The 15,841-nt window shown below is 49.8% G+C and overlaps 1 protein-coding gene across 1 annotated transcript; it reads left to right on the forward strand.

Moving 5' to 3' along the window:
• The first annotated feature begins 1,790 nt into the window (after positions 1-1,790).
• LOC119102733 (tachykinin-like peptides receptor 86C) lies at positions 1,791-15,447 on the forward strand. Its single transcript, XM_037226192.1, has 8 exons — positions 1,791-1,980; positions 3,692-3,884; positions 6,188-6,322; positions 9,906-9,989; positions 10,665-10,764; positions 13,015-13,131; positions 13,647-13,726; positions 15,300-15,447. The coding sequence occupies exons 1-8, from the start codon at positions 1,791-1,793 to the stop codon at positions 15,445-15,447; spliced, it is 1,047 nt and encodes a 348-aa protein (XP_037082087.1).
• The last annotated feature ends 394 nt before the right edge of the window (positions 15,448-15,841 follow it).

The raw sequence follows: 15,841 nt of genomic DNA on the forward strand, positions 1-15,841 counted from the left end.
TCTAGAGCAGTCTTTTCCACTTAAAAAGCACACCCAAAGTAATAAGTGACCTTGTCTCATTACATCTGATGCTTGCCTCAACATCATCAAATGTGAAATGCTACCTTTAAAGTACCGAGCTCTGTTGACGGTTGATGTTGCATGGTTACTTACGCATCGGGAGACATTTTTTCGTATCACGTCTACCTGCATGCCCAAATTCTACGTACAATTTGTTTGACGTCTACTTGAGCATGCTAACAATAACTATTATAAGTTTAAAGTTCCCATTCTCAGCTAACAACCTTCTTTATACCAGGAGGTAAAGTAAAAAACGACGCTGTAATGCGAAATAACTGAGCTGTTCTCGTCCACTGGAGCTTCATAAAGGTGCAAAAATGAGCTAAAGGTGACTATTTTTTTGTATCTAGTAAAAATCATGTAGACATATAGATGATAGAGAATGTAGGCGCGTTTGTTCCAGGCTAGTTATATGATAATGTGTTCTACAAGTGGGTAAACTGGAAGCGTCCTCACGCACAGTGCGTTCGTAAACACATCTCATAGCGATAAGAGTATACCGTGTGCTCTACGCGTGTCCATGAAGGATACGTGTCTTCCAAAAATAAGTTACGGTTAAAGGTATAACGTTTGTTAAACGCCTTTCTACTAGTTTCGTGGTTATCTCTTTTTATTGATTTTTTATGCACTGTTGGAATTCCGCCAAGTGTTGACTTCAACATGTGCTTTCTTGTGCGCCATGGAAAGCGAGCGCACTGAAGTGCGCGTTGTCGTTGGCAGCGTCACAACTAACGACAACCTGCAAAAGTGACAGTCGTGATATGTTAGGTTTGCAAAAGTGCCACTTCCAGGGAAGGTGTCTTGCCCCTTGTAGAAGAAACGGAGCTACAACATGTCTCAATTACGGTCAGCTTCCATACCCAGAGCTTCTAGAAGAAACAGAGTTACATGCTGTTAATACGCTCAGGCCCCTTACCCATGGCTTCTGCTGCATCTCTTCAGTGAACCATTTTAATTATTATATTCATATCCTCATGGAGATATATGAATGAAGAGAACCGTTTTATGAGTTGAAAGTTCTCATGAGACTTGAGAACTTGAGACTTGTGAACTGAGGTCACATAGGCTTACGTTTTGATCAGTCCGGAAAATGCACGCCCATGTCCACTATCCCATCTCCCCTGGTTCTCACCCTGATGCAGCGATGGAGGCCGGGAGGCATTTGTTGGCATTCTTAATTTTATTCAGCACCTCGTGGTCATTGAATTTCCGCTTTTCCGCTGTGAAAACAAACCGTGTCTTTTGATGCGCCAAATGGCTGATACGCTTTAGTAGAACGGAATATTCACGTGTAGTACTCTACACCTGCGTTTGTGTGTGGTGTGGTTCGAGACGAACTGAACCCGCGCGCTCCTATCTCCCATCTGAACCGCATAGTGCCCGCTCAGACAGCCCCCCCCCCCCCCCCCCCCACTTCCTTTTCCTGCCCGCATGTCTGTGGACCCGGCAAGGCGACGGCACTTCGGACTTCAGAATGTGAGGGCCTGGCAGAGGTCACAAAGTCAACAGAAGTCGTTACGCTGTTGCGAATAGTTCTGTATTCCCCTGACCACTCGCTGCGTACCTCTCATGCCGGTTTATCTTACGTGCTCGCCAAACACACAGCCGCTGGGCCAGAATTCATCTGACGACGCCCCTCGGCGCCCTTTGAGTGGCGCAGGGCACCGCCTTCAGCAGAGCAGAGGGGACTCACGCCCCACTGTTCACCCGCAGGAGGACGTCGTGTCGCGATGCTCGAGGCTTCTTCGGACATATGGCAGCTGCGGCTCCTACTGGAGCACAACTTCGGCGCGCAGGCTGGCGCCCGGCCGGACGGCTTCGCCATGGCGTCGTGGGCAGCGCTCGGCTGGGCCGTCGCCTTCGGGGCCATGCTCGTCATCGCCATCGCCGGCAACAGCCTGGTCTGCGCCATCATTCTGAGTAAGGCGTCGCTTCGCCGACGAGGCACGGCGCTTCGCGCGCAGCCAGCCGTCGCCTCATGCGCTCGCTAGACTGTTACAGGGACGTGTGTCGAGTCAGTAGTGCTTCTCCGGGCTGCAGACGTTTCGCTGATTAAGTGGCGCTTCGCCAATCGCATTGGGTATTGGTGCTTCTCCGTGTCGGGTAAGATGCGAGTCTCCTCGCGAAGAGCCCGCGGATTTTCTCGCGAGGCGGATGGGAGTCGCCCCAAGAGGTGAGCCTCTTGCCAGACAAGGGGCGGGTGTTTGTGCTTGGATAGTAGGACGTGCGGGCTACCTAGCCGCCGCTAAGACCTACAGTCATGTTAGTGAGTTGTTTCTGCAAGCCACCGATACGCCCTTTCCTTGTAGAACCTGACCTAATTATCTAATCTATTTTCAATCGCTATCAGTACTCTATATGATTGGCTGACCGCAATTACTTCTGAAAGCTTTATTAATTTGACCTTGTAGGCGTATGGCACTATCTGTTTTAAGAGTATTGTGGGACACTTTGACCGCGATATTTAAAAGGGAGGGATCTCATCGGACCAACTAACCACACATATGTGCAGTGCAGATTATGCAAGGTAAAATGACCCAGGTCAACATTTTGCTTATAGGAACGTACTGCCAGGAGTAATCTGCGTCGCTTACTCAACTGCAAAACTAAAAACAGCCTTGTGTGACTTAGGTCACCATGACATTCAAAAGGTCAAACAAGATCACTGACATTAAATGAGTATATGACCTTTTTCCTAGAACAGGTTTTGGGAACACTTTGGAGACCAACTTGGAGTTTGGCCTTGTTTGACGCTATTTGACCGGAAGGTCATAACCTATGAGCTACAAACTCCGACCTAAGTGAGCTCAGGTACAGGCCAACGCGTCCTGTAAGCTTGTTGTCCCTAGCTCTCTTAGTTCCTTAGATCTCAGGCAGGGGTCAAATTGACCCCCACCGGAGCGAAGGCTATTGGGACTGGCCGCCCGGGCGCGTGTTAAGTTGAAGTATTGTAATATTTAGCACGTCAACAAATTTTTTGGTGGGCCAAGGCTTTTGAGTAAATTATTTAATGCGGATCGAAGTTTACTGGACGAATATCGCCCGACTGCCGTCGAAAGAAGTGCACTCAAAAGCGCATGAGTGGGGGTTGCAGCCAACGGAAAAGCGTGCCGGTGGCCTCTTCTGTGGGCCCCACGTAGGACGAACGTGGATAAAACGCCGTCGTAAAAAGATGATCCGCTGCACTTAAACGGCTATATTTTAGATATTAGTTACAAGTCAAAATGAACAATAGCTCTTGTGCGCAAGAGCTGTTCCACTCGACGTGTGTCGAATGTCACAAATATTGGCATTGCTATGTGTTTGATCATATTTGTTCCCGTCAAAATGTCCTTTATCAAAGCCCCTCCAAATTCTGAAAACAAAACATTTGTAGGGTGAGGGTGAAGATAAACCAGCAAGCCGTGCCTCTCAAACTTTAAAGTTGCTTTTTCGTAGCTATTAAAGAATGGAACCTTTGTCAAACACCCTATGGTAAGTACGTGGCGTGAGTGTTTTAGTCCAAGCATGAAGTGGCAGCATACGCCTCCGGTCGTCAGAGTGCCAAACCAGAACCAAACCTAACCAAACCAGAACAAACCTGCCTGAGTTCGACCCATTTGTGTTCCAGCTCACCGTCACATGCGAACAGCCACCAACTGCTTCCTGGCCAACCTCAGCGTCGCCAACCTGCTCATGATCAGCCTGAACTGTACCTTCAACTTCATCTACGTGGTGTACGCCGACTGGCGGTTTGGCCTGCCCTTCTGCATCATCAGCAACTTCGTGTCCAGCCTGACGGTCACAGCCAGCGTCTTCAGCCTCGTCGCTGTCTCGATAGAAAGGTGGACTTTATTTCCGGTGTGGCCGTGTTATGTGGACGCTGCGTGCGATGATAATGATACATGTCGGCAGGTTCCCGGCGAAGTCGGCAGGCTGTGCGACGGGGGAGGACCGGTCCACGCGACCGCGGCGATGTCAGGAGCCTGCGCGACGGGGAAGGATCGGCCCACGCGACCGCGGCGGGGTCAGGAGGCCGTGTGACGGGAGGAGCGGTCCACGTGACCGCGGCGGGGTCAGGAAGCTGTGTGACGGGACGTGACCGCGGCTGGGTCAGGAGGCCGTGTGACGGGAGAGGATCGGTCCACGCGACCGCGGCGGGGTCGGGAGGCTGCACGACGGGGGAGGATCGGTCCACGTGGCCGCGGCGGGGGCGGGAGGCTGCGCGACGGGGGAGGACCGGTCCACGCGACCGTGGCGGGGGCGGGAGGCTGTGCGACGGGACGTGACCGCGGGGGGTCAGGAGGCCGTGTGACGGGGAGGATTGGTCCACATGACCGCGGCGGGTTCAGGAGGCCGTGTGACGGGGGAGGGTCGGTCCACGCGACCGCGGCGGGGGCGGGAGGCTGCGCGACGGGACGTGACCGCGGCGGGGTCAGGAGGCCGTGTGACGGGAGGAGCGGTCCACACGACCGCGGCGGGGTCAGGAGGCTGCACAACGAGGGGGATCGGTCCACGCGACCGCGGCGGGGTTGCCGGATACCGAGCTGAAATGCAGCTCTGCGTGGCGACGTCTGAGTTCAGAGATGGATGATCTGCCGGGAGTAAGGTGTTAACGGAATGTTCGTGATGCAGGTCCAGGGTCCACGATGTTTTCCTATCATAAACGTAAAATCACTGCATGATAAGGCCACCAACGCGTCCAGCTCAGCACGCCAGCGCCAGATATTTTCGGGCAATGTTTCCTAGTAAGTTGTTTCATCTGAAAGGTGTCACATGTCCACCATAGACGAACGCCCGCCGGGAAGCGCGGGAATGGGTATGCAGCCAACACAAAAACGTACAAAGCTGCGCCCCGAAACTGTGAAAGAGGTGCGAAGAGCGCCGCTTTTCAAAACCACTGATGGGAGCCACGCTTCGGTCACTGCTGGCAGTGAGCTTGAGGCGTACGTGATCGCAAGTTGTTCAGTGCATTTGCGAGGAACATTATTCACATAGATAAGACAGCAGCATTAGTCTTATTCCTCGGAGAAAAAAACAAGAATGGAGATAACGTTGGGTTGATACTTCAGCAACAGGACTTTATCGGAATGATAGCAAAAGTTTCTACAGTGAGTAAGTCTCTATGACTTTTGCTATTGTTTCGATAAGGCATGTTGCCGAAATATCAACCCAACCATATGTCCATTCTGCTGGTTTTTCTCCGAGGGGTAAGGCTAATACTGCTGTCTCATCTACGTTCGTGACTGCGCTTCACTGGCATTCAGTCAGAATCGTGCTTTGGCAAGGAATTTATCCCTGACGGGTTCGCATTACACGCAGCATTGCAGATCCTATGCATGTGAGCACCTCATCCCCCTGAAATGTGAGGTTACCACCTCTCAATGGGTTGGTGATCTGAATTACCACTGCATGAACTTGACACCAAATGTGCTTCTACATTGTGCAGAGACATGTGTGGGTATTAGCAACACTCCCTAGTGCATACCCCAAGCTGCATGGGCACTGCATGCACAGACGCCAGTCCGTCATCCAGCGCGAAAGGCTGACACTTCTCTGCTCGCATGTGTCTAAAGGAATGGGATTTGCCTAGGGGACGGAGAGCATGTCACTTAAACCGTGTGCCATGTGGCATAAGATATACGGGCGATGCATGGAAAGATAACCCGCTATCACACGACCCTCGGACTTTAACCCCTGGCAGATTCGTTCCAAACCGCACATTACTGGCGAGAAATGTAAACAAGCTAGAGAAGCCCTGTGAAACGACAGTACCCATAGATTTCCGAAATTATGTTTGACGTGTCGCATGTGTAACAAAGATCACCACGCAAGCGGCGGGCCGTGGCTAGTGGCGAAGCGGCCGGTGGCCCGTTTCATGGCTGTAATTCTGCGACTCATGACCAGCCGCAGGCGGTGATTTTGAGTTAACAGTCTCCATCTCACACCTGCGAGGATCCACGTGCGCCAATTGGCGGCAGGTCCCATTCGCCGCCAGCTTCCGGCCCACTTCCGGGGGCCGCGGTCCGCGGTCCTTCCGAGGACCACACGGTCCGCCACTTGCGGGCGTGACGCTCAGCTGGTCGTGACTCGCAGCGTGACGGCAGTGTGTCGGTGGAGGCGTCACGACTCTGGGGCTGGCCTGCAGATACATGGTGATCGTGCGGCCGCTGCACCGCAAGATCCGACGCGACGAGGTGGTCGGCTGCATCATTCTCATCTGGGTGTGCAGTGGCTGCCTGTCGGTGCCACACCTGCTCTACTCGGACATCGTCACGCACCGGTGAGCGCACTGCAGCCGTTAGGGTGTCGTCATGGTGCAGTCGTAAGGTTGTCGTGGTACGATCGTAAAGGTGCCGTCGGGGTACAGTCGTAAGGGTGCAGTCAGGATGTGGTCGTAAGGGTGCAGTAGGGGTATGGTCGTAAGGGTGCAGTCGGGATGCAGTCCTAAGGGTGCAGTCGAGGTGCAGTCGTAATGATGTCGTTGTGCAGTCGTGGCGATGCAGTCGTAAAGGGTGTCTTCATGGTACAGTCATAAGGGCGCCATCGTAAGAGTTCCGTCGGGGTGCAAACCTAAGGATGTCGTGATGCATTCGCGAGGTTGTGCTACGATCATAGAGGGGCCGTCGGGGCACAGTCGTAAGGGTGCAGTCGTAAAGATACCATTCGGAATTATTTTCGGCAGTGCCGTGGTGCAAACTGCGCTCAAACCTAACGGGGGGGGGGGGGGGAGGAGATTCACGAGTTCCCTTAGGCCGCAATACTGGCGGCGTAGCGTCTGAGTAACAAGTTTTGAGTCGCAGTAGTTATCAGTTGCTCTTAAGATGAGCGCATTTCTCCGTTGCAAAGCTCCACAAGCCACCCGGCTGTGCGCAACGCTCGCACGATTTGAACGAATTGTCCATCACGGATCCAGTCAATTTGGGGTTCGACAGGTTTTTGGTGCTGCTGGTGAAATGTTCATCAATCGAATGCAGTTCAACCTTGGCGTATGATGCCCGCGAGAATTGTAATGATGTGCGTGAGGAGTAAATTGTGTTATCAATGTACGGGGATTAAGATAGCTTATGGAATAATTCTACTTAATGAAGAAAGAAAGCCAAGGAAGCCTGCCCCGATAGCTCAGTTTGTCAGAGCATCCCGATTACCAGTTCACCCTACTGGGGGGATGGGCCTCAAGACGCTTTGAGTACTGCAAAGCTGCAACTGACTGGCACCACCACCCGCGTGCCGATGATAGTGGTCGCACTAAAGATCAGTGATATTGATGGACAGGTCGTACTGTAGCGAGCATTTCGGTACGTTGCACTTTTCCGCTCGGCCGAATTCTGCCGCTGACTGGGGATTTCACGATCGGTGGTGTCACCAGGGTTTCACCAGGACAGCAAATCATATTAAGTGTGGATGCTCATCTGAGGAATCCGACAATACAAGCAGTTCGCATGAAACATAACAAATAATAAAATCGCTGTGATTGACGATAACCAATATGTCTATTATGTGCAACGAAGGGCTGCTATGCGCTTAATAACGGGCTTTAGCACCCTGTCAGTGCATTATCCTTCGACAAGTCTGGTATCAATGCTTCTCTCAATGCGAGTTACTTGGCCTGGTACGCACGCCTGACAATCAGTACAAGGTAGGAATGTCCACCTGAAATGCTGAGAAAACTCGCGACGCAGGGTATTGGGAGGAAAACTCGCGACGCAGGGTACTGGGAACGTTCATACGGTCCAGAAAGTCCAGGAGTGGCGGCAGGTTCTCACCCATACCTCCATCACTGGGTGGTATGCATTGTTGTACTTTTATTAAGAGCACTTCGTCCGCATGCCATCAAGCTCCAGTGACAGCAATACTACACTGGCAGCGATAGGCATCAACAGATACCGCCAACGTTTCATAGAAGTAGCGGTTTCTGTTACAGATGCATTTACTCTCGCGCTGCTCGGGTTACTTTGGGTAGGGGAAGCGTGGGATAGGTCACAACAGACGCTTTTTTGTGTAGGTATGACGTTAAAGGGTCGAAAAAATTAACGCGCTTTTTGCTGCATTTGACACTCATGTAATTTGATTTAATTGCACTGTTCCCCACATTTTGTCTTGCTCTTGTTCTTTTTCGTCAAATTTTGTTTGCCGTCCAGCACATCCTGCTCACTTTGTATGGAGCTTAAATGGGGCTTAAAGTTATTGTTCATGTTCCATGATATTGAATCAAGCATCAGATGGCATGAAATGGGCCAGTTTCTTACCATTGGTATGCACTTTTTTGCACTTCCAAGTGCAAAAGACTGATCTAGAAAACCATGTCATCAGTTAGTAACTATGTTCCTCAAAACCTCATCGCTTGATTGCGTCATGGAACGCTTGTACGACTGCGGAACGGCTTGCAAACTGGCCGGGAAAAATTCCCACCGTAGCGGACGAGCCAACACATCTGTAGTACTTCAACGTGTCAATAGGTGGGGTGGTAATCGATGCGATGTTTGCAGAAACCAACTGTCGAGATGTGCGGATGCTTTGGCTCCTTTTATGTGTTTACTTGCGTTCACATATTCGGTTGTGGCGCTTTACTTGAAGAAAATGCTCCACATTAGGAGGTATTGAAGCACCCATCAGATATGCTAAGTTTACTTATAATTTTTGGTATGGTCTTAAGTAAAAAACTTCTCTAGACAGCACAATTTCTGACTAAAAGATGTGTTTCTAAATACAGCATCGTCGTCGTACGTTACACAACATTGATTAAGACCCAGCTGAAGGCCGTTAGACCTGGAAATTGTGTTCCAGAACGCCAGATATGAACGACTCGACAATTATTTTGTCTTGGCCTTGATCGCGTGTGGCTAATGAAATGGTAGGATTTGAATCACTTTATTACGGTGTCGTGGGTGACATTGAAACAGTTTGGACAAAATTGTCTGCACATCTTTACGAGCGTGTTGATCAGAAATTAGAGGGGTTTAGGACTTACGGAGGACAGAGATGTGAACTGCACCAAAATGACCCACAAAAAGTTATGTGGTCAGTTTTTGGGAAGTTGGTCTTTTTGACGTTCCTTAGGTCACTGATCTGGGTAGATCAAACCTTGGAATTTCCACGAAGTATGCCAAATTCAGAGATCTGCAGGTGCTGATCATTTCGTGCTGCTACTGGCGTTTGCTTTTGGCTGGCGTCTTTTTTCGACCTGTGTTCGAAAAACCGTAGGAAGGAAGGGCTGTGGACTGATCTGAATGAACATCAAACTAGCTATCTCGGTTCAAAACCTAAAAAAAATGTGGAAGACTCCCCTTCATCCCTACACATATGCAATCCACTGGCCATCTATATGATGCAAGCCACAGCAAACTATCGATTAATATTTCGTGTTCTGAACAATGGTAGGTCTTGAAAAGTCACTACAGAAATATGAGCTGTCAAATCCCCAAGACCTCTACACACCCAGCGTGGATATTTTTTTACTTGCAAAAATCTTGCCAACTCTCGGCATTTTGCACTTTGCCTAAATCCACACGCTTCTTCACGCGACGTGGATTTCATTTCCAGCGCTGCATGGACCCATGTGACGAATTTGGTCTCCGTTGGTCAATGCCCTCCGGCTCTCCAGCGTTCTTTTATCTCTGATGCTGTGCGTAGATAACATGTGAAAGACAAGTCATTACATTTCCTGAAAAAGACTAGCGGTCATCGAACACTCGTACCTGCGTTTAACGAACCCGACTCCAACTTGTTCTGCATGGCAGAGGTACTTGTGATCAACGCTCGTACTGTGCCGTAGTAATTCTCAATGATCTGTAATAATCCGTGGTAAGCAGCCCGCCATTCTGAGACCGCTCCAGTGCCACTGACAGTGCGGCCGTTTGCGACAGCAGGCTACCCTCCGGCGACGAGGTACGCGGCTGCGTTCTGGTCTGGCCCGACGGACTGCGGCAAACCTCCTTCGCCGATCACGTGTGAGTAGTCGGCATTGAGTCGGCAGCGAGTCAGCAGCGAGTCAGCGCTAACCCTAACACTGACTCGGCTAGCACTGCACCGACTCACACTGCGGCTCGCTAGGCCGCGCCGTGGCGGGCCGTGGTAAGGTGGCTGCCACGCTCCGGCGTTACTCCACAGCGCCGGCTGGCGGCCATCGCAGCGCGCAACAAAAGTACCTCCCAGTCCCTGCCCGCACAGGCCAGGCGGGGACTCAGCTCACTTACTGAGGCTATTTTCTTGGGAGCAGTGGACGTGGTCCGCACGGTGGCTGAGCTCACGTCGTGTTAAGGCCATGATTATGCTGGCGATAGTGGTGATGATCTGCCTACGAAGCCCTTGTGGCCTGCCCGTTGCATGACGAGCTTCTCTGCCGTGTTACTGCATAAGCATGACGCTATCGGCCCTTGAGGCGTGTGTTTTGCCTGTGTGCGAGTCTGCATGCGGCCGGCCGTGCTCACCGTCACCAGTCGAACATTTATGTGTCACGACGATTATGGTGGAACCACGGTCTTGAGCGTCCCCTGAACGGGGGACGCCTCCGCACATTTCAAAGCTCTCGCACTGGGCAGCCCTGACACGCTACCGTTACGGCTGTCACAAAACAATGTTTCGTGCACAGTCGAAGTGTCACTGACGTGCCGTCTGTTTTGTAGGTACAACATCGTCTTCCTCTGTATCACCTACATCCTGCCCATGCTGTTCATGGCCATTTGCTACACGATAATTGGTAAGTTTTTCAACCGGGGGCCAATGGTGAGAGTTAGGAACGTCTGTTTTTGTTAAGGACTTCCTCCCTTTGCTTCGTTTGATGCTCACCGTGCGATTAATTTAAGGATGTATCGTCGCAGGTGGTGAGTACGCTTAAGTTGGCAGCACCCGTGTAAGAAGCCTGTGTATTATACAGGTGTCCCTTTCACCGAAGCACAACAATTAAAATCACCAATTCGTCCACGCCTCGACAATCTGGAGATCCTAGTCCAGAGCTGACCGTAGGTCCCAGTAGATGTCGCCATTTAAACCGTACCCGCATGTTTGCCGAGGCACTCGGGCAAGGGACCTCGTATGACCTCATCATCGTGCATGTGACGTCACTACAGGCCGCCAGCTGTGGAGGCCTGGCAGCACCGGCTTCAAAACGACCGCCGAGCTCTCAGCCATCCGCTCTCGACGAAAGGTCAGCCCGGCAAAGGATCGTAACAGCAGCACTTCTTAACATATATATATATATATATATATATATATATATATATATATATATATATATATATATATATATATATATAAACGAATGTACCGCCATAGTCCGTAGTAAGTCAAACTTGGATATACTCGAAATCTGGAAGTCTCACAAAAAAACTGAAAAAGTCTCACACAAAACTGCAACGCAAAGAATCAACGAAATTCAGGACGCTGCAAGTGTCGGTAGGCTAGTGCTTTTCACAAAGTGATGGAAAGTCTTATAAACGTTTCACTGCGACAAAAAGGACACCGTGGCTGTTGAATAAGGAATGCCACTTTCACGCCACGTTATCAGACAGCAACCTTTTTGGTGTTAAATCTCTAGTGCATAAAGTTTAAGATAAATAAGATTACATTCCACTGCTCGTCGTCATGTACAGCAGAAAGCCAGTAAATGTAGCAGTGGAATACATTTTCTTGGCTCGCCATGTAGTGTCCATCATTTGAAAATTCCAACTTAAGTCCCATGGAACTAAATCATAAAGTACCGCAAACGTAAAATGACGAATAAGTATAGAATAACGAAACGAAAACCGTTCTGGAATAAATTAAGCAAGTTGCTTTCATAGACCGGACGATTTTTCATGAATTTCGCTGCCGTTTATCTCATGTGTCATGTATCAGAGACAAATAGGCTTATAGTTCCGTTTACATGGCGAAAACAGTTACAGGAATGATGAGGTTAACATCAAACGATAGTGTACGGTTTAGTTCAACAACCAGTATTTCTGATTTTCTCGCCAACAAGTTGCATTTATAATATTTCGATCTGTTTGGGATTATCCGAACTGACTTTTGACGATGTTTGTTAGATGTATTTTTTATAGGGAAGACAGGCTGAGCTAAAATTTTGGAAGCATATTGCCGATACAAGCTATTCGAGGCATACCATCACTGTAAACAATTAAGGCAACACTGAAGCAAACCAACTACCTCTGAAAACAGCATATATCTCTATACAAAATTACAGTGACAGTTTTTGCCATTACTTATTCAAGCTTACCTAACCTGTTTAAGCTGCCGGCATGTACTTAGATATGTGCTTGTTTTTCATGCGCTAATGTTATTTTTCCCGTAGAATTCTTTCTAGAGAAAGAGTTTCCGAAGCATTTTTAGCGTATAATATGGCGTGCGTCATGATGACACAACGGCGGGTTTCGCGTAAAATCAGCGTCTAGAAATGCACACCGCGCCTGCCGCTCACCATACCGTGTGACCACCGCTCACCGGGCCATGTGATCATTTTCACACGGAACACCCTGTTTTGGCTCACTGCTGTCACCAACCATCACACCTGCGTCTCTCCGGTCTCGTTCCGAGTGACATACTTCTCACTGTTCTCGTTCCCCGTGTCTGGTGACATCTCGTCTCTTATGTCGTCCCACGTCCGTCTCAGTCTCATCTCTCATGCCGTCCCACGTCCGTCTCACATCTCATCTCTAATGCCGTCCCACGTCCGTCTCACGTCTCCCCTCTCATGCCGTCCCACGTCCGTCTCAGTTTCATTTCTCACGCCATCCCACTCCCGCATGACGTCTTCTCTCTCATGCCGTCTCACGTCCGCTCACGTCTCCTCTCTCACGTCGTCCGACACACGTCTCAGTCCCATATATCATGCCGTCCCACGTCCATCTCAGTCTCATATCTCATATCAATCCACGTCCTGTCTCACGTCTCCTCTCTTATGCCGTCTCACGTCCGTCTCAGTCTCATCTCCTATGCCGTCCCACGCCCGCCTGACGTCTCCTCCCGCCTCGTCGACAGATCGCCCGCAAGTTCATAGTGGTGGTGGTGGCGTTCGCTCTCCTGTGGCTGCCTCACCAGGTGTCATGCGTGTACACCTACCACGACTTATGGCTCGCCCAACGGAAATACGTCCAGGTACGGGGCTTGGTAATGTGTTTCGTGGGCGAGTCATTTTATGTGTTGCACAGCTGACTTTCATACAGGAACAGCTAACAAGCCATGATGAATACATGGTAAATATATGGCATCTATGCATGACAGGCAGTCGCGCGCAGCTTCGCTGACCCCATCGCCCGTTCTTCTTTAAATGTCAATGCTCCTACCTGCTGTCACTACGGCTCAGGACTGTTCCAATTCTTAGTCTGATCTAGACTCAACCGGTCAACTCCTTCAGTTCTTTTTTTGCGTAAAAATTGTTATATTTACACGGCCGATATCACTGGAATCAATGCAGTTTAATATGTAGGAACTGAACAAACTGACAGAAACTCAGCATGTGATACATGCATCAATATATATATATATATATATATATATATATATATATATATATATATATGATGGACACTGCGATTGCGTTATGACTTTTGACAGAGGAAGCATCCACCGTGACGTCATTTTGCTTTTGTTTTACTGTGACTCGTTTTCAGCACTTGATCCTGGGATTCTACTGGCTCGCAATGTCTCATTCTATGGTCAACCCATTCATCTACTTCTGGAAGAACGGAAGGTCAGTCAGCTCCGTCAAATAAGGTACAGCTTGTTGATATTTACTGCGCTATTTTTCTGTGGAGGGGACATATGATTTCACGCCTTCATATCTGCTGAGGTTGAACCTAAAACAAACCATAACACGCTGCTGCTTGTGTGAGGACTGCTTTCCCCTTAGGCTTGTTGCGATAAGGTGTCCAATCATGAAATACTTGATTCTAGAGTAGCACAATTTTCATTGTTTTACGTGGAATTGGGAGTTCTTGTTCTGACAATTATCCACGTTCTATCAGAAGGTATTATGCAGAGAGAGTATGCCACCTTTAGGCATGTTTCAAAATGACACCCAGACGAGGCCCTCTAGATCAGTTATGTCTGACAACAACGGTGGAGTGTTCCACTGCAAGACCAGCAACATGTAGTAGGGAAATAAATATTTATTTTACATTGTCCAACCGACGCAAACAACACTTCGACGCGGCCCTAAGCTCCTGCTTTCTTTCTTAATAGTCCCAAATTATATTTTTGCGATGGGTTATCTTGGTGCATACAGTAGATTTAATTGGTATATTTACCGTACCCTCTGCCACTGCGCTTGGGAATATCACAGCAATCTCGCTCACAAACGACATGGAAGTTGGTTTGACAGCGAGAAAAAGTGACGCGCAAACCGCAGCGATTTTCTTGGTGCATCTGTAATGAGATGGTCAGAATGTATTCTGCTATTCAGGGGTGTGAGTGACGTCACTAGAAATGAACGTCTGTGGTTGGCGTGGCGGCCAGCGCCAGCCGCTCAGCAATCAGCGTTTTGGTGGAGCATTATCATCGTAAGTCATTTTCGCGTGAGCTGATTTATCCTGATAGAGCAAAACAAGTTCAAAAACCATGGCAAGATATGTTAGGCGCCCATATGAAATGGCGATTTGCGGTGAAAGATTGTCTGCGTAGAGATCGCTTACATTTTGAGATGGATGGGAGTTAAAAGTGGGTCCTAGAACAGTTTAAAAAAGTTGTGACGAAAGCTGCTGCCGGGCCGAATTTTTATGCACGACACGCCATTTTTCCCCATTCGAGATGTGGTACTTGGTCTCAATAGCCCCATAGCTGAAATGCCGGATACACGAAAGAGAGGTCGTGCGTTCGTGGCGGGAGCAATCCAGAAGTTATCTACAAGTTCGCTATGGAATATGATGAAGCGCATTCTGCCAGCTAACGCATGTCATTGGTGTGACGCAGTGTTCAGCTCTTCCCGAGTCTTGAAGACATATCGACGTAACAACCTCTTAAGTTAAAGTGAATTCATCATTGTAGCATCTACGCCATACTACCTTCAGTTAGGGGCTCCCAACCGTTAATCGTGAGCTAAAGTCATAGCTAACATTGCACATCTAGTGTACTTCTAGTATTGCACCGCAATTATATACTTTACTTTGCTCTACCAGGCAGCGATTACCCGATCTGGCGCTGACCTGTGACAGGCGCTGACCCGTGACAGGCGGTGACCGGTGACCGGTGGCGACCGGTGGCCGGGGTTAACCCGTGCTGACACCTGACCGGCCTGTGCTGACCCCTGACCGGTCTGGTGCTGGCAGGTTTCGGTCTTGCCTGGCCGGCTGGTGCTGCCGCTCTGATAAACACTCCGGCATGGACATCAAGGTGCAGGTGCTGCTCGCGGGAATGACGCCCGCGGCATTGCCGACCGGTAAGCGGAAGCTGATGCTGATGGAGCTGGGAGTGTGAGCAGACGGTGTTGTACGGGCCCTGGGACTGCTTGGAGCAGGGATCGTGTACAGCTGGAACTGTATGGGGCTGGGACTGAGTGGGGCTGGGACTGTGTGGAGCTGGGACTGTATGGGGCTGGGACTGTGTGGAGATGAAACTGTGTGGGGCTGGGACTGTGTGGAGCTAGGACTGTGGGGAGTGGGGATTGTGTGGAGTTGGGACTTAAGAGAGTTGGGCCGGTATGGAGCTGGGACTGTGTGGAGCTGTGGCTATGGGGAATGGAGCCTGTGTAGAGTTAGGATGGCGAAGAGTTGGGACTGCTTAGAGCTACAGTTGTGTGAAACAGGGCAGTGACCATGTGGAGCGACAATTGTGTAAAGCAGTGACTTCGCTGAGCCAGACTTTTGTAAAG

This window comes from Pollicipes pollicipes, unplaced genomic scaffold (assembly GCF_011947565.3).
Source record: "Pollicipes pollicipes isolate AB1234 unplaced genomic scaffold, Ppol_2.1 Scaffold_5724;HRSCAF=6776_pilon_pilon_pilon, whole genome shotgun sequence".
Taxonomy (NCBI): Eukaryota; Metazoa; Arthropoda; class Thecostraca; order Pollicipedomorpha; family Pollicipedidae; genus Pollicipes; species Pollicipes pollicipes.